An 18,220-nucleotide genomic window follows, 5' to 3' on the forward strand; every position below is an offset into this window, starting at 1 on the left:
AATGACTAGAGAAACATATGTAAAACTATTCCTTTGTATTTTTAAGCGAGATTGTTTCAAAGACTCGTCATGTGTCATAATGAACTTGACATGTTAATATTTTATATATATAAAAGGGAGAGACTCAGAGAGAGACACCCAAAGAATATATTTATATATTAGAGAGATTATCTATTTATTATTTCTATAATTAAATTGATTTTAATATTTGAATATTTTGATTCAATATTAATTTTGATTATTATATAAATTATATAATTGTTATTTTTTTTTGTATTTTTTTTTATTATATAATACTACCACTCCCGATTAGCCGTTTCTTGTAAATTTTGGGGAAACCTCTAGCCGTTCTCGACACCCGTACCAAAGTTCCCAACATTCCCACGTTCCAGAAACTCATGCAACATAGCATAAACATACATGGTGTAACATGCCCTTAAGGTCTTCAACATTTTTTTTTACTCTTTGACTCACCTATAGCACTCTAATATGTGCTAGACCTATTTCAATGAGCAAGAAACTCATTGACATATATTATAAAAATAATATTTCTTTTCTTGAATAAATACAAATATCAAAAGTACATTTATGAAGACCGAACCTAGTTACATTTCCTTCAACACGCTGAACCCCGAAAATGGGTGTGTTGTGGGTTCTTATGTGGTGCCAGGCAAGAAAAAAATCCTATCTTAGTAAAACATTTCAAATTTAAATTTCTGAGGTCTTAAAGTCCCATCATTTCGAAAGAAGTACAGGTTTTTTTAATTTCTTTGCCATGATTTTTATCAAAATTCCTATCTTAGTAAAACATTTCAAATCTAAAGTTCTGAGGTCTTAAAGTCCCATCATTTCCTGGATTTTATTTCCTAATGACATAATCGTTAATTAGTAATGCCTGCCTCTAACTGAAATACGACATCCTTTTACAAAAATATCATTAAGTACAAGTCATCTTAAGAAGGATATATGCATTTAAAAAAATGTAGAAATACCATTAAGTACAAGTCATCTGAAGGATATATGCACTTAAAAAAATATGTTTTGCTATCTTAAGCATTCGCTAATTTCCTTGCATTTCTTTTGGTCTGATAAATTTCTCCACAATATCAATACCCATATAATATAACTGTTTCATCACACTCAACGCAACACTTTGATACTCAAGTTCTTTATTTATTTAGTACTATCCATATGCGAGGAATGTGTTTTTATGGTTTAAAGTCCTTTAAAGATATATATTAATTTTATAATCTACTTTGGTTTTCTTCTTGAAAGGAGTTATTGTGTTCATTTCAATATGTAAATTGCAATTTCCACTTGATATCAAATTTGAAATTTCAAAGTGAATGTTCATGTTTAAGTCTTTAAATGATTTATTTTTCTTGTTGTAAGTTGGAAGATTTCAAAATTCATATATATTATAATTTATAAAATATATAATATATATAAATTATAATATACCCCCAACGAACCCACATAACCTCTTTCAAAAAGTGACTCACCCATCTCCGCACTCGTCCCTGAACCCACATTTCTGGCAACATAGGTTTTAACCATTTGTTGTCAGTGAAGGACACCAGAGAGATTCTCTTTAGACCTTCAAGGGTGAAGAGGAGGAGAGCTAGTATCTTCAGGTTGGATAATGGAAATCAATTGGGAAGGCAGCATCCATCCAGAATCCATGCAATTTCTAATAAAATCAAGTGCATCCCTTAAGAACAAGTAAATGCTCCAATTCCATGAAGAAAGTTTCACTTTAAATTTTTCATGGACCATTCCAGCATTGCCAGTCAAACTATGGATAAACATCCTCACTCCTTTAACTCTTTATAGACTAGTGTGTTTGTTTAAAAATATAATAAAACAAATTCAACACATCCCTATTAAGTTAATATGCCTGCAGGAATTCCAAAATATCATGTGTAATTTTTATGAAAATTGTAAGATAACTAAGAAATATATTTAGAAGCTGTACATGAAAAAAATACTCTGATATATCACTGATTGGTGGTAATTGACAACTAGTACCTTCAGGTATGTCGTGACCAAACTTTGGCACTGGTATGGAGGCTAAAACTGGGATGTTTGAGTCAAGAACACGTAAAACAGCTGGAAAGAATGATGTACTGAATAGCTCCATCTTACCAACCTCATCAATGATAAAGAGACCAGTATCTTCTTTGATCTGCAATTACAGAAGTAATGTAACATCCACTGAGAGCATAAGAACTCTTTTATCAAGCTCTGGTTTAGTAGCAAGATGCCACTTGGAGGCTCTTTTGATATACCTCTAATTCAGGTAAAGCCAAAGACTCAAAGCCTTTCACATCAACCTTGTATTTTCCAACATTTGGCCACCTTGCACCACCACCACTGCCATCCAGAGAAAGTGGATTAGAAACAAATTGAAAAGGGTGAGTTTATTAAACTGAAAAGATTAGTACAGAATCAAGGTGGCATAAACTCTGCTTATCCTACTTGATTCAATTGTCAAATCTCTAGGAAATCAATGCACAATGAGATTATCCAATAAACAAAAACAAGTGCACATTTACCCAAGGATTTCAAAGATTGTCAATTTTAGTACAATTCCAGATATGTCTTTGAGCAGTTTGCCAGCTTGGCCAGCAACAATTTTTTATGGCCTGCAATTACAGCCTGAGTCTGCCTACTGAGATACAAATCCTAACTAAACAAATACAACCTCAACCTAGGTCCTAACCTACTCATCTTGTTCACAATCTTTGCATGCTCCTGTGGTCCACTGTCTTCTTGATAGCAAATTCATGCTTTAATCTATTGGACACTAATGTTTATATATAAAGCCTTAGCCCTTAGGTCATGTTGTATAGGGCCATGTTAAACTTAAATTATAAGCTCAACATAATAAAGTGTTAGGATGTATGTTATTACAACAGTATAATATACTAATATAGTGCTTATGATGTAATTAAGTGATCCATTCTGCACAGGAATAATGGAATGTGCCTCACATGTCCCCTATTTGTAAATGTATATATACAGCACTTATGTACAACATTGACCATTAAATAAGTAAAATACTCTGCTACCAGATCCACCTATGGACGAACCAAGGTCTGTGTTTCCTGGGATCCAGATCCAGTTCCACTTGGAATACGTTTCCAGTTTGTAAGTGTCAAAGGTTCCGTTCAAGAAAGAATCTCCTTGTTTTACCATCAAAAATCAAAAAAAAAATTAAAAACAAGGATATGAGGAGGGCATTGATGTCAGGACAATTCAAGAACCCACCCACCTTCCTCCAAATGAAAACACAAGATTCTCTCCTTTCGAAGCACTTGATCTTTGTGACGCATCTACAAGTAACTTGGAGGAAGAGGATCCAATAAATAGGCCTATTATTGAAGAGAATGGGGGCATGAAGAGCTTGATGTGAAAATTCAGAAACCCCAAATCCTACTGCAGCAACTGATTAAGTTTCTTCTATTTGTTAAATAACTTGAACAAATTATTTACTGCATCCTACAGTAAATATTGAAACCAATACACTGCAGCCTCACAAATACAATATTGCGGAAGAAAAATAATGTTGGAAGAATAGATGCACAAACACACAAATACACAGTTATTTTTGGACCAATGTCCCTGGAAAAAATCAACTTGGGAAAGCCGGTGCAGCAGCTGAGGGTTTTATTTATTATGCAGTAGTAAATCTGAGTACAAATATATGGAAACTCAAATCTAGCTTTCCATACAGAGAAATAACTGACAGGAGATCTAGTGAGAAAAATCTCACTCCCACCGTGATCCACACTGACCTTGGATCAAGATGAACTGCCCTTTGTTGCCTGCGCGTTAGCCTACGCAAATCTACGTCCCACAACTCCGACCAGCGTCTCTCTCACTAACTGATCAGCTACTATCTAGAAAATCAATCATCCTGGCCTCCGAGCTCCCACTCCGGTTTCTGGGACTGAATTTCTACTTCTCCTCAACAAAATACGGATCTCCCTCTAAAGCTTTGTGTTGCTCTCTGCTCTGTGCTGCCTCTGTGGCACACACTGCCTCTCTACTATGCACTCATCGGTCTGGAGAAACTTCCTTCAGACCTTACTATCCCTGCCCCTCTCTCATTGCTTCGACTTTACTGAATCACCTCCGGCAACTCATAGCTGCTACTCTGGAAATTGATTTCCCAGCAAAATCGAACTGCACAAGTGTGTTCTCCAACCCCCATCGAATTTTTTCTTATAATCTCTCGTTGATACTTCAACAGCCAAGATTAAAACATAATCGATGGCTAAGATTAACTAGAACTCGATCCATGTCTTCTTCTAGAAGATTCTCACCATGACTTAATTAATACCCTTTAATTAATCAGTTTTCTAAGTTTAGACTTAGGTACCATTAAAAAAAGATTAATTATTTTAATTAAGTCATCTCTGGGTGGAATTTCTAAAAACGATTTCTAGGTTCTGGAGAATACATGTATTCTAGCCTCTCCACAAAATTCGTGGCTAGAACACATCCAATGCTACAAAAATCAACACTTGAGTCTATTGATGCATTCCTTAGAGTTGACAAAAGTAAATGGGACTTGAGTTATTTTCTCTTTAGACGTGATCCCATCTATGACACAAACAATGAGGGATGCCAGATTACATAACCTTGGCTGCATGAGCAACCAAGTTACCCATTGATCATAAGCGGCCATATCAACTCATGCAAGAGAAGGCATATGTTGAGTTGCAGAAAGGGAACTTCTAAATGCATGATCCAACAGAAAAATTTCATCGGTAGATAACCGTGGCATGTAGCTCTCAAGTTTACAAAGAACTATTTGAAAGGAATGACTTGAACCTAGCAGTAACGAGCAAGCCATAATATATTCAACATTAGTGTTAAAATTGGCAACTAGGGCCAAACTCCATGTGGGTCATCTTATTTGTTGGAATTTCTAAGTCTAACTATTAAAAACCCTTCATGTACTTTTCTGATTTATTTCTGCCTACTTGTTCTGATTAATTAACAAGTTATTTACCATGTAAACACTGAAAATAAATACAAGTACATGCTCAACACATTACAAATCATCAACTGAAGGAAACAAAACAAGCACACAAGTGACACCATTTTTTTTGGACCAATGTCCCCAGAAAAAACCAATGCGGGAAAACCGGTGCAGCTATCTGAGGGTTTTATTATTATGCAGTTTCTGAATACAATCTAGGTGCCAAAACCGGCTCACCCAACAGAGAATAATCTCGATAGTAGTACCTCTCTACTCGGAAGCAGATATTCTAGCTGAAACCCTGGATAAACACTCTGATAGCTCCCAGCGTCAGCCTTTAGGGACTACGTCAGCTCTTTCTAGCCCAGTGTCACCCTGGTTTGCCCTACATCAGCCTCTGGAGGCCCGACCTACGTCAGCCCTTAGAGCCTCTGCGTCACCCACACTGGCTCTCTGAGGCACTGCGCAGCTCCTGGCTGCCTCTGTGTGAGCCCTGGCTGGCTCTGCGTGAACCTCTGGCTGGCTCTGCGTCCCTCTCTCCCGGCTTCTGTGCTGATCCTCGTGGTACTATCTCTTCCTCTCTATTTCTGTATTCACTGCCCCTCAGCTGCAATCTTTGATCACTCTTTTGACTTCCTCATCAAATCCTGCCCCACAAAATCGAAATCTTGATCAACTCGATGTATTCTCTAAGTGACCCTCAAGCCTCCTCTTATACTTTTATCATTGACAATTCAACGACCGAGATTAAGTCCCTAATCAACGGCTAAGATTAGATCTGGCTTGATCCATGACTTTTGGACCCTTCTAACACAGTTTTATATTAATTCACATTAATATTTTATTTTTCCTAACTTTAGACTTAGGGACTCCATTAAATATATTAATTATTTTAATATCTCTCAAATTGTTTAAAATCTGCCCAAACCATTTCTGGGTATTGGAGATCTCATGTGCTTTAGCCACTCCACCAAGTTTCGAGGCTAGAGCACATCCGATGGTACCTGAAATCAACATTATTTATGGTAGATGATATTTTTTTTGGACCCCTCTCATCGAGAGGTGTAGGATTGATCTAAAGATCATCCAATTTCAATAAGTATTCATGAAGATATGAATTTATTTGTGTTGTGGGACAATTCGTTAAAGTCGTCTAGCAACCAAATAACCCCCACATGTGCTCAACGTTTTAGAATAAAAGGAGGTGACTTGTTAGTCATTTCAACGCACACTTCACTCTTGATTTCTGTCTACTTGTTTTGGGTTTTAGTGGAAGAGAAGTCTAAGAGGAGGAAGCCCTAGACGCAGTAAGGAAGGAGCCTAAAGCTTGAAGTCTAAACGCAGTCCTAGATGATGCCCTAGCAAGGAAGATGCAGTCATGTTATGCCCTAACCCTCTACGCTATCAAGGAAGACTGCCCTCATCTATACGTTGTCCCAAGGGTGACCCTAACCATAGTAAAGAGGCTCCCTAACTCGTTGTTTTAAGGATGCCCTAACCAGCAAAGAGGGACAGAACAGCGTGGTGTTTTAGGGTTGTTTCTAGGGTATGTTTGAGGGTCGAATTGCTGTGAGGGGAGGCCGAGACAACTCCCTAAAGGGCCAAGGCAAGGAGAGGCTGGTTCAGCCTGCGTGGAGGTGTCTTGGGTGCAAGGAAGGGCAACGTATGATGCTGTAGGTGGGTCGCAGGTCCTAACTTTCTTTGGAGGGCAGCGTGGAGCTGTTTAGGGGCTATCTATGCCCAGGACAGCAGCCAAGGGTGCCAGCACCTCTTCAAGAGTAGGCTGCAGTCAAGGAGGGTTGTTTTGGTGGCTGATTAAGGGTTATTACAGCAGGGAAATATGCCCTAACTAGTCACAAATATTACAGCAGTAACTCAGACTTGGAGCAGCGGTTGTGATGTGTGTTGGATCCATTCTTTGGGTCAGTTTGAGTAAGATTGTTGGGCAGTCTGTGGGAGCCAAATTGGTGGCTTGACATAGCAGCACGGTACATGGGACAGCAAGTACGTGGTGCAGCAATGGTACTTGGGACAGCTATGATACTTGGTGCAGCAAGTACATGGTGAAACAATGGTACATGGTGCAGCATTGGTACAGCAATGGAAGCTGCAACGAGTACATGTTGTATAGTGCAACATAGTGCACGTAGGAGCAACAATGCATGGCATAGCTCAGCATAGTACAGCAGTATAGTGATGGGTTCAATCCTGATTAGTGAAGCATGATGAGATGCAGCATAGTGATGATGGGTGCAGCATGGTGCAGCACAGTGAGGTGCAGCATGATGATGAGGAGCAGCACAATGCTAAGTGTAGCACGGTGATGGAGTCACCTTGGAGAATTAGTTGAAGCAGCATGTCTTCAACTGAGTTCAGCTACCTCATGTATCATCTTCTTAGAGATGATCTATGCTCTTATTTAGATAAGTCAGAGTGTTGACTTCTGTTGTAAATGTACTATCTCTCTCTCTCTCTGCTGAACTATTGAAGAACATATAAGAAGAATTGATCAAGGGTTTCCCTACATTGGGGTTTGTCCCTGGCTAGCGCCACACCTCGTGTCCTCTTGTCTTGGCTTGTCTTCTGCGATTTATGTTTATGTTCTATCTGCAATTTACTATTATGCTGATGTGATTGCTAATCTAGAAACGATCTTGAGCTTACTGTGAAAATTGAAATAAATTGCTCTAAGCATAGAACATACCTAAAATTAATATGGTATCAAAGTTGAGGTGAAGACAAAGCCCAAGCAAGAGTGAAAGAGCAATCACCGAAGACAGTTGGGAAAGGACAAAAGGCTCAATGGATTCCTCATCCCTCTTCAAATTTGCCAAGGGTGAAGTCGAAGCAGAGAATATTATCAGAATGGCGCAGTGGAAGCTTCTGATGGCCTACCTAAAGATCACTTCAATGGGAAGTCTGGATCTAAGGGTGGAAGGAAAGGCAAATGCCTTGTTTGTAATAAGTTTGGCCATTATGCTGAGGAGTGTCCGAATGGTAGGGACACATCACTTGATGATGATAACAATCATTCCAAGGACATCTTCAATGATCGGAGGAATGATAGGTAATGCAGATCATCAAGGAAATAGCCGACTTTTCAAAGAAAGCAAGGAACCCCAAATATGAAGAATCAAATGTTGTTTCTGATAAAATAAAGAAGCATTATCTTATATTGGCCCTCTCCTCCAGACTCTTTGGGAATCTGGCTTATTGATTGTAGTGCTTCAAGGCACTTCATCGGATAGAAGGGTGCACTCTCTAATTTGGTAGAGATGGAAACAATCGTGGGATTATACTTGGAGGTAATGGAACCTATCCCGAAAAGGGTGTAGGGATGTTACCCCTCAATTGAATGAGGGTAACTCGATTCATTTATAAGAATCTCTTTATGTACCTAATCGCAAGAAGAACCTGGTGTCCATTTTAGCAATGAAAGTCAAAGGTTTCAGGGTGGCATTCATCGATGGAAATGTGTGTGTTTGAAAATAGAATTTTCAAAGATGTTTTTACACATGGGTTCAGGGTTGGCATTTTGTATCAAGTTGCAGGAAGTCCATTGGGGAGTGTTGATTTGGGGTAGCATCAGATGTGCTCTAGCCACGAAATTTGGTGGAGAGGTTGGGGCGCATGAGATCTCCAATACCCAGAAAGGATTTGGGCAGATTCTAAACAGATCAGGAGATATTAAAATAATTAATATTTTTAATGGAGTCCCTAAGTCTAAACTTAGGGAAAATAAAATATTAATGTGTATTAATATGAATCTGTGTTAGAATGGTCCAAAAGACATGGATCAAGCCAGATCTAATCTTAGTCGTTGTTAGGGACTTAATCTCGGTCGTTGATATGTCAACGAGAAAAGTATAAGAAGGGGCTTGAGAGTCACTTGGAGAATACACCAGAGTGATCAATCATTCTATTCTCTAGAGCGGGGTTTTCTAAGAGAGATAGAATCAGTGATCGGGAGAGCAGCTAAGGGGCATTGAGTACAGAGAAACAGAGAAGGCAGAGATTGTGTCGGGAGAGCAGCGCAGCAGCCAAGGAGAGTGACACAGAGCCAGCAAGGGCTCACGCAGGGCCATGCAGAGGCAGCCAAGTGCTGCGCAGAGCACCAGAGAGGCTAGCGTGTCTAACGCAGAGGCCCAGAAAGCTGACGCAGGGCCTCTTGGGGCTAACGCAAGCCAAGAAAGGCTGACGCAGGGCCAGCATGAGACAAAGAGGGGCTGACACAATCTAGAATGGGCAGACGTTGGGGTTGCAGAGCAGTTTTGTGCTAAGGAGCTGCCGGAAGGATTTTCCGGGGTTTCAGCCAGGTGATTTCTCTCAAACTATGAGGTATAACTGCTAAGGAAATTCTCTGTTGGGTAGGCTAGTTTCAGAACCCAGATTCTACTCTGATATTTCTTAATAAGAAAACCCTTAGATAGCTGCACCGGTTTTCCCGTATTAGGTTTTTCCAGGGACATTGGTCCAAAAATAATGGTGTCATGTGGTGTGTTTTTTCTTGTTTCTTTTAGTTGTTGATCTGTAATATGTTGAGCATGCACTGATGTTTATTTTCATTATTTACTTTGTAAATAACTTGTTAAAGAAAAATAACAAGTAGGTAGGAATAAATCAGAAAAAGTGCATGAAGGGTTTCTAAAATAAGTAAACTTAGAAACTTCAACATGGTATCAGAGCATGATTGCAGATCACAGGAGGACTAAAAGACATCAGCCAAGCGGAGCAATAGCAGCAGAAAACAGTTGTCCCGAGGTGACAGAAGTTGTTTCTAGCAACGCAGAAGCCAAGGAGTGTGACGCAGAGCCAGCCAGGGCCACGCAGAGGAAGTCGGGAGCTGCGCAGAGCCCCAGAAAGGCCAGCGTTGCTGACACAGAGGGCCAGAGGGCTAACGAGGCATCCCAGGGCTGACGCAAATCCATCTGGGGTGATGCAGAGCTAGCGTGAGGCAGAGAGGGGCTGACACAGTTCACAAAGAGGCAGTTGCTGGGGTCTAGAAGGTTGCAGGAATATTGCAGAGTGGAGCTGGTGAGGTACTGTAGTCAGAACAGTACCTGACAGAGCAGGGCCAGAGGAGTTGTTACCGAGGATTTCTAGCTGAGGAACCCGGATCAGAAGTGCAGCTGCACAAGTCGATCAGAGTAGGGGGCATCTCGACAAGCGGCAGAAGGATTTCCAAGAGGGAAATCAGGACTCAGAGGGAGTCTAGAAGAGAACTTCTAGACGAGAAGTAGAGACTTAGAGGAGTCAAACAGAGAACTTCCAGGAGGGAAGTAGAGGAGCATCATGGCACTACACGGGGTAAGAGACCAGGATACACTGGACGGAGCATCGAACTTCACAGTCTGGAAGGCTAGAATCTTATCAATGCTTAATAGGAATCGTGTTGAAAACTTCGCCTTGAAGCTAATAGCTATCCCAGTCGACCCCAATGATAATGATAGGTACGACAAGGCGATGGCGAGGGCCAAGTGCATTATCCTTGACGGAGTCAAGGATCATGTGGTACCACATATAGCCGAGAAGGAAACGACATTTGAGATGTGGGAGGCTCTCAAGAAGTTGTATCAGCATACTTCTGTGCAGAGAAGAATGTTGCTCGAGAATCAGATGAGGTCGTATCAGTGAGGAAGGGACAATCGATTGACACCTTCCTCGGAGCACTGAATGAGATCCGAGACCAATTGACTGCTATAGGAGCGACACCGGATCAGGAGCTGATGGTGAGGATAACCCTGAATGTTGTCTCAGAAGACTGGGAAGTGTTTGTCCCAGTGTTGCAGGAAACACCCCCCCTCCCCCATATCTAACCCCCGAAACGCGATCCATACGGATGCATGGGGGAAGCGTCTCCCGAAACATGCTTCGAAAAGACCGAAACGCATTTCGACGCTTCCTAGAAATTTCAGGAAGCGTCTGCCCGAAACGCGTTTCGGTTTTTCCAAACCACATTTCGGAAAAGCGTTTCGAACGGCACTTCGGCCGTACGAAGTGTCACGCTTCCAAAAAAAATTATAAAAAAATGCCTCATTGGAATTCATATGGAGAAAATAGAATTTCATATCCTATTCAAAATTCAACAGACTTAACAGTTTTCAGGAATTCAAGATCAATGGGATTGTGGCATTTCATTAGATTATATCAAGTATGAAGGTATGCGATTAGCATTTAATCAAGAGCACCAAGCCCTATATGTACCCTAGTGTTGGTGGTGTTAATTGTTGAACTCCTTTGTCATGCCCTTAGCAAAATTTACCTTTCAATCAAGTCAAAATCCTCGATCAAGCATGTTAAGCTTTTTCTACCATATTTTAAGTCTTGGATTAGGTAGTTTGATCAAAATTGGGCAATGTTGACTAATATCCCTAGACAATCGAGGTAGAGGCAAAGGCTAGACAAGAGGAGAAGAATCTAGATTCTAGATGGTTGATGCACCTAAATGGTTGATGCTCGAATAATTAATCATTAATGTACAATGGATGCTATATCTATCTTGATTTATGCAAAAATATGCATGTTTTAATGTCTTCTACAACTAATTTGGTATTTGGGATGTTTGTTTTGAGTACAAATGCAAAAAAATATAAATATATATATATAGCAGACACTTCGCTTCCTAGATTTTTGGAAAATGACACTTCCGCATCCCCGCTTCCAAAAAACGTCCCCGTTTTGTCCCTGCTTCGTGCAACATTAGTTTGTCCAGAGTATACTAGGCAGAGGGACACATCCACCATGGGACGAGATGTGGGCAGCTCTTCGCCAGGAAGAGATCAGACGACAATCAAAGACGAGCAGCAGCAGCAAGGGGATCAAAGTCAAGAAAGAGGAGGAAAATGTGGCCCTAGCATCTGAGGGGAAGCAAGAAAAGTGAAAGAAAGATCTCTCCAAGATCAAGTGCTTTCACTGTAGGGAGTTGGGTCATTATGCGACCCAGTGTCCAAGCAAGAAGAGTAAGGGAGAATCTTCCGAAAATAAGGCAGCGCCAGCACGGGCAGAGAAGGAAGTTTTGACAGACGATGACTGTGCCATGAGTGCACACACGCCACTTGAGCAGAAGTGGGGAGACATCGAGCTGTAGTCAGATGGACTACAAGTGATGAAGGGCAGGATCCTCGAGGTACCCAGCCTCTTGGATTAGACCTTGCTACGGGAACCCCAACAAGGAGTAGCAGGACTGGCTGGGTGGGTAGAGACGGATGCGAATGGAGCGGCAAAGAGAGCTACAATGCAGGAGTCCCAAGATAGCGCAGAGCTAGCAGGCTACAGCAGTGCCAGAGGCATAGGAGTGTTGCACTAGTGCAAGATGGCACAGAGAGGTGTGCAACGGTGCGAGATGCAGGGAGTTGTTGTAGTAGCGCAGAGGTCAGAAAGGGAGCACTTGTCAGCAGCAAAGGGAGCTTTAGCATCAATGGGGGTTTCTAGCCCAACAGGGAGGTCAGTTGGGAGATCAGTTACTTACTTCTCAGTAACTGAGTTGCAGTGCAGTAGTGGGCAACACGATGCAGCATGATGAGAGGAGGTGCAATGTGGATGCAGTGCTAGGAGAAAGGACCAACAGCAGCACGGATGCAGAGGGAGTTGTCATACAGATGCAGCAGTGGCAGTGGCAGAACCATGGGCAACAGTACAGGATGCAACAGTGCAGAGTATGTTGGGTAGGAAGGCCTAGCATCGACACAAGTACCGATGTCGGATGAACAGAGTAATACTCAGTGAGGAGTATTGCTAGAGCACAGTCCTCGCTAAGAGGAAGTGTTGATTTGGGGTAGAATCGGATGTGCTCTAGCCACGAAATTTGGTGGAGAGGTTGGGGCACATGAGATCTCCAATACCCAGAAAGGGTTTGGGAAGATTCTAAACAGATCAGGAGATATTAAAATAATTAATATTTTTAATGGAGTCCCTAAGTCTAAACTTAGGGAAAATAAAATATTAATGTGTATTAATATGAATCTGTGTTAGAATGTTCCAAAAGACATGGATCAAGCCAGATCTAATTTTCGCCGTTGATTAGGGACTTAATCTCAGCCGTTGATATGTCAACGAGAAAAGTATAAGAGGGGGCTTGAAGGTCAATTGGAAAATACACCAGAGTGATCAGTCATTCTATTCTCTAGAGCGGGGTTTGCTAAGAGAGATAGAATCAGTGATCGGGAGAGCAACTGAGGGGCATTGAGTACAGAGAAACAGAGAAGGCAGAGATTGTGTCGGGAGAGCAGCGCAACAGCCAAGGAGAGTGACGCAAAGCCAGCAAGGGCTCACGCAGGGCCATGCAGAGGCAGCCAAGTGCTACGCAGAGCACCAGAGAGGCCAGCGTGTCTGACGCAGAGGCCCAGAAAGCTGACGCAGGGCCTCCTAGGGCTGATGTAGGCCAAGAAAGGCTGACACAGGGCCAGCGTGAGACAGAGAGGGGCTAACGCAGTCCATATTGGGCAAACGCTTGGGTTGCAGAGCAGTTTTGTGCTGAGGAGCTGCCGGAAGGATTTTCTGGGGTTTCAGCTAGGAGATTTCTCTCAAACTGTGAGGTATAGCTGCTAAGGAAATTCTCTGTTGGGTAGGCCAGTTTCGAAACCCAAATTCTACTCTGATATTGCTTAATAAGAAAACCCTCAGATAGCTACACCAGTTTTCCCGCATTGGGTTTTTCCGGGGACATTGGTTGAAAAATAATGGTGTCATGTGGTGTGTGTGTTCTTGTTTCTTTTAGTTGCTAATCTGTAATATGTTGAGCATGCACTGGTGTTTATTTTCAGTATTTACTTTGTAAATAACTTGTTAAAGAAAAATAACTAGGTTGGAATAAATCAGAAAAAGTGCATGAAGGGTTTCTAAACTAAGTAAACTTAGAAACTTCAACAGGGACCATGTCCGTTGACACATCTCATCTATATCACCGGAGGTCTGCTTCTTATGGGGCCCTACCCGATGTGATTTAGATGGTGACCGGGATGCCTGAATTCAAGAAGAGCATGAAGGTACATGTCTGAGATGTACCGAAGGAAAATCTTACAAGTGATCCATTCCCCTCATGTAGCAGGTCCACAGGTTTGGAACAACCCGAGGGGTTTGAGATTCATGATTGGGAATCTCATGTGTGTAGGTGGAAGAAAGCCCTCTATGGCGTGAAGCAAAACACCCCGGGCTTAATATGAGAGGATTGATCGCTGTTTGATGAAGCTGAGATTCACTAGGAGTGAAGCCGATCCAAACCATTGCTTGAAGGTTGTGGATGATAGACCTCTAATACTGGCACCTTCTGAGGACGACCTCTTTCTGAGAAGTGCAAACCCCCTCATTTGCAAAAGTAAGAGGGAGTTGGATTCCAGATTTGGAATGGTGAACTGCAAACCCGTGACTACCTCGATGGAGCTTAACTTTCAGAAGTTATGTGGTAGTAATGCCGGACCAGATTTGGGAAATGCCTCTGAGTTTCATAAACTCATTCTCATTGATGTTCTTGGCAAACTTCCGTCCGAATATATGTTTTGCAGATCACATGTTGGGCTCATATTTTGTTGAGCCTCACTGGATTGATGCCAAGAATAATTTGAGATATTTTCAGGGCACAATCTCTCATGGATTGAGATACACTGCCAGAAATGTGAAGCTGCACGATTATTCTGATGCTGATTAGGCAGGTAGTGTGGAAGATCGCAAGAGTACTTCTAGGAAGACAGTTGCTTTGAGCACCACTAAGACTAAATACATAGCTACAAGTATGACCTCGTGTGAAGCTGCCCAGTTGTGGAAGCTCTTCAGTGAGCTATTTGTACACATGATGGATACCACTGTGATCTTCTATGTCAACCAGAGGGAGATTCGATTATTGAGGAATCCCATATTCTATGATTGCTCCAGCATATAGACATCAGGTACCACTATATCTGGGATATGGTACATCGATGAGCAAGAAGGCTCCATCACATTGGGACTGATGTGCAGGTCACAGACATTCTATCGAGGCCCCGGGGAAAGGTCAAATTTGTGACTTTCCAAATGACTTGGAGTCGTTGGGAGACCCTCTTATGAGGGTCCTGTATGATGCATGCATTGAGCTCTGGGAGCTCTGGGAGGCTTGGGGTACTTCTTGGAGCAACACACAACAATAGGGCGACTCACCCTCCCCTAATGGTGCGCTGTGTACAAGGTGAATGGTTCAGCCTTCCCCTGCGATACCCCGTGGCAACTTATGGACAAGATGAGTGGTTCTCCTGTCGAGGCATCCTACCCATGCAGTGTGGGACTCATGGGAAGTACCTCTCATTTGGCCAATGAGTAGGGAAATGGGGTTAGGGACCATAGTAGTACTAATGGATGCATCGTGTATCGACCATACTCCCTATCCTAGGATGACCTACATTGATCTTGGATCAATTGGAACTAACTTCGGGTCAGTAAGAGTGATATAGCTCACTCTCTCTTGGAACTGATCTGGGATTAGTATGAGTGGTTTGAGACACTCTCTTGTGATATTGATCTAGGATCAATGAAACTGACTTTGAGTCAGTAAGAGTGATATAACTCACTCTCTCTTGGCACTGATCTGGGATCAGTAGAAGTGGTATGACACACTCTCTTCATATGGGACTGACTTCGGGTTAGTAGAGAATAGTATGAGACATTCTCGATCAATTCTTCTTCCTCATGGTTCAGCAGAGCAAAGCAGAGCAGTGCAAGGCACTGATGGCAGAGATAGTATAGTCTGGCAAATGGATCAGCGGATGGAGTTCTCTCTAGTTGAGAGGGAGTGTTAAAATTGGCAACTAGGGCCAAAATCCATGTGGGTCATCTTATTTATGGCAACTGATATTTTTCTTGGATCCCTCTCATCGAGAGGTGTAGGATTGATCTAAATATCATCCGATTCCGATACGTATTCATGAAGATATGAATTTATTTGTGTTGTGGGACAATTCGTTAAGGTCAGCCAGCAACCAAATAACCCCCACATGTGCTCAACGTTTTAGCATAAAAGGAGGTGACTTGATAGTCATTTCAACACACACTTCACTCTTGATTTCTCTCCACTTGTTTTGGGTTTTAGTGGAAGAGAAGTCTAAGAGGAGGAAGCCCTAGACGTAGTAAGGAAGGAGCCTAAAGCTTGAAGTCTAAACGCAGTCCTAGATGATGCCCTAGCAAGGAAGACGCAGTCATGTTGTGCCCTAACCCTCTACGCTATCAAGGAAGACTGCCCTCATCTATACGTTGTCCCAAGGGTGACCCTAACCGCAGTAAAGAGGCTCCCTAACTCGTTGTTTTAAGGATGCCCTAACCAGCAAAGAGGGACAGAACAACGTGGTGTTTTAGGGTTGTTTCTAGGGTATGTTTGAGGGTCGTATTGTTGTGAGGCGAGGCCGAGACAACTCCCTAAAGGGCCGAGGCAAGGAGAGGCTGGTTCAACCTGCGTGGAGGTGTCTTGGGTGCAAGGAAGGGCAACATATGATGCTGTAGGTGGGCCGTTGGTCCTAACTTTCTTTAGAGGGCAGCGTGGAGCTATTTAGGGGCTATCTATGCCCAGGAGAGCAGCGAAGGGTTCCAGCGCCTCTTCAAGAGTAGGTTGCAGTCAAGGAGGGTTGTTTTGGTGGCTGATCAAGGGTTATAACAGCAGGGGAATATGCCCTAACTAGTCACAGACATTACAGCAGTAACTTAGACTTGGAGCAGCAGTTGTGATGTGTGTTGGATCCGTTCTTTGGGTCAGTTTGAATCAGATTGTTGGGCAAACTGTGGGAGCCAAATTGGTGGCTTGACATAGCAGCATGGTACATGGGACAGCAAGTACGTGGTGCAGCAATCATGGTGTAGCAATGGTACTTGGGACAGCTATGATACTTGGTGCAGCGAGTACATGGTGTAGCAATGGTTCATGGTGAAGCAATGGTACATGGTGTAGCATTGGTACAGCAATGGGAGCTGCAACGAGTACATGTTGTACAATGCAACATAGTTTACATAAGAGCAGTAATGCATTGCATAGCTTAGCACAGTACAACAGTACAATGATGGGTACAGTTATGAGTAGTGAAGCATGATGAGATGCAGCATAGTGATGATGGGTGCAGCATGGTGCAGCACAATGAGGTGCAGCATGATGATGAGGAGCAACACAATGCTAGGTGCAGCATGGTGATGGAGTCACCTTGGAGAATCAGTTGAAGTAGCATTTCTTCAACTGAGTTCAGATACCTCATGTATCATCTTCTTAGAGATGATCTATGCTCTTATTTAGATAAGTCAAAGTGTTGACTTCTGTTGTAAATGTACTCTCTCTCTCCCTGCTGAATTATTGAAGAACATATAAGAAGAATTGATCAAGGGTTTCCCCACATTGGGGTTTGTCCCTAGCTAGCGCCACATCTTGTGTCCTCTTGTCTTGGCTTGTCTTCTGCGATTTATGTTTATGTTCTATCTGCAATTTACTATTATGCTGATGTGATTGCTAATCTGGAAAAGATATTGAGCTTACTGTGAAAATTGAAATAAATTGCTCTAAGCATAGGACATACCTAGAATTAACAATTAGACATATCACCTGAGTTCTCAGCCTCCCTCGTAATGCGGATAACTATAAGTTGTGGGTTTAAAAGTATTTTCAATTTCCATGAATTTTCCCATCATTTGTGTGTATGTGATTAGGGGTGGCAAGGAAGGGCAGCGTGTTGAGAAATCTAGGGCAGCTAGCTTAGGGGCGATTTCTCTTTACTTTGATAATTGCTTGTGATGTTCTTTACTTCAACTTGTAGAACTTATAATTAGCTTCTTCTTCTCTTGATTATTATAGTGTTCTTATCATCAAATAGCTACCAAAACATGAAGACCAATAGAACAAATGGACACAAGACATAGGTTGCTAGCCACAGCCAAAACCTCTCCTAGAGAGGAAAACCCACAAGAAATTCTTCTCTTCTTATAGAATCTTCAAATGACGAATTCCAACAACCTTAGACCCAAGACAGAGACCCCTCCAAGACCAAGTCAACCTTCCTTCTTGATGAGCTTACCTTCTCAAAGTCAAAACAAATCAAATCTTCTTCAACAGCTTCCAACAACAAATTTCGGCCCTCCAGCAATTGCTGCAACTTCGACCTTCCAGAAACCACTGCAACTTCAACCCTCTAGTAATTGTTGCAACTTCACACGTGGGTGATTAGGGCTTCTTTCAGTCTTCTCTTCTTCTTCGCTTGGGTTGCTTCTTCCTTCTAGGCTAGTAGACCATCAAAT

At 42.1% G+C, this 18,220-nt stretch overlaps 1 protein-coding gene across 1 annotated transcript in view; it reads right to left on the bottom strand.

Moving 5' to 3' along the window:
- LOC149196439 (uncharacterized) overlaps nucleotides 1-18,220 on the bottom strand; it is a 175,093-nt gene that overhangs the window by 51,385 nt on the left and 105,488 nt on the right. The window contains exons 4-5 of the mRNA XM_089403742.1: nucleotides 2,289-2,373; nucleotides 2,029-2,185 (exon numbers count right to left, since the gene is read on the bottom strand). Of these exons, the coding sequence (XP_089259868.1) occupies nucleotides 2,029-2,185; nucleotides 2,289-2,373 (242 nt within the window). The remainder of the gene's footprint in view (nucleotides 1-2,028; nucleotides 2,186-2,288; nucleotides 2,374-18,220) is intronic.

This window comes from Pinus tabuliformis, chromosome 2_2, assembly GCF_031772625.1.
Source record: "Pinus tabuliformis cultivar Carrire ecotype Pingquan chromosome 2_2, CPIR1, whole genome shotgun sequence".
Classification (NCBI taxonomy): Eukaryota; Viridiplantae; Streptophyta; class Pinopsida; order Pinales; family Pinaceae; genus Pinus; species Pinus tabuliformis.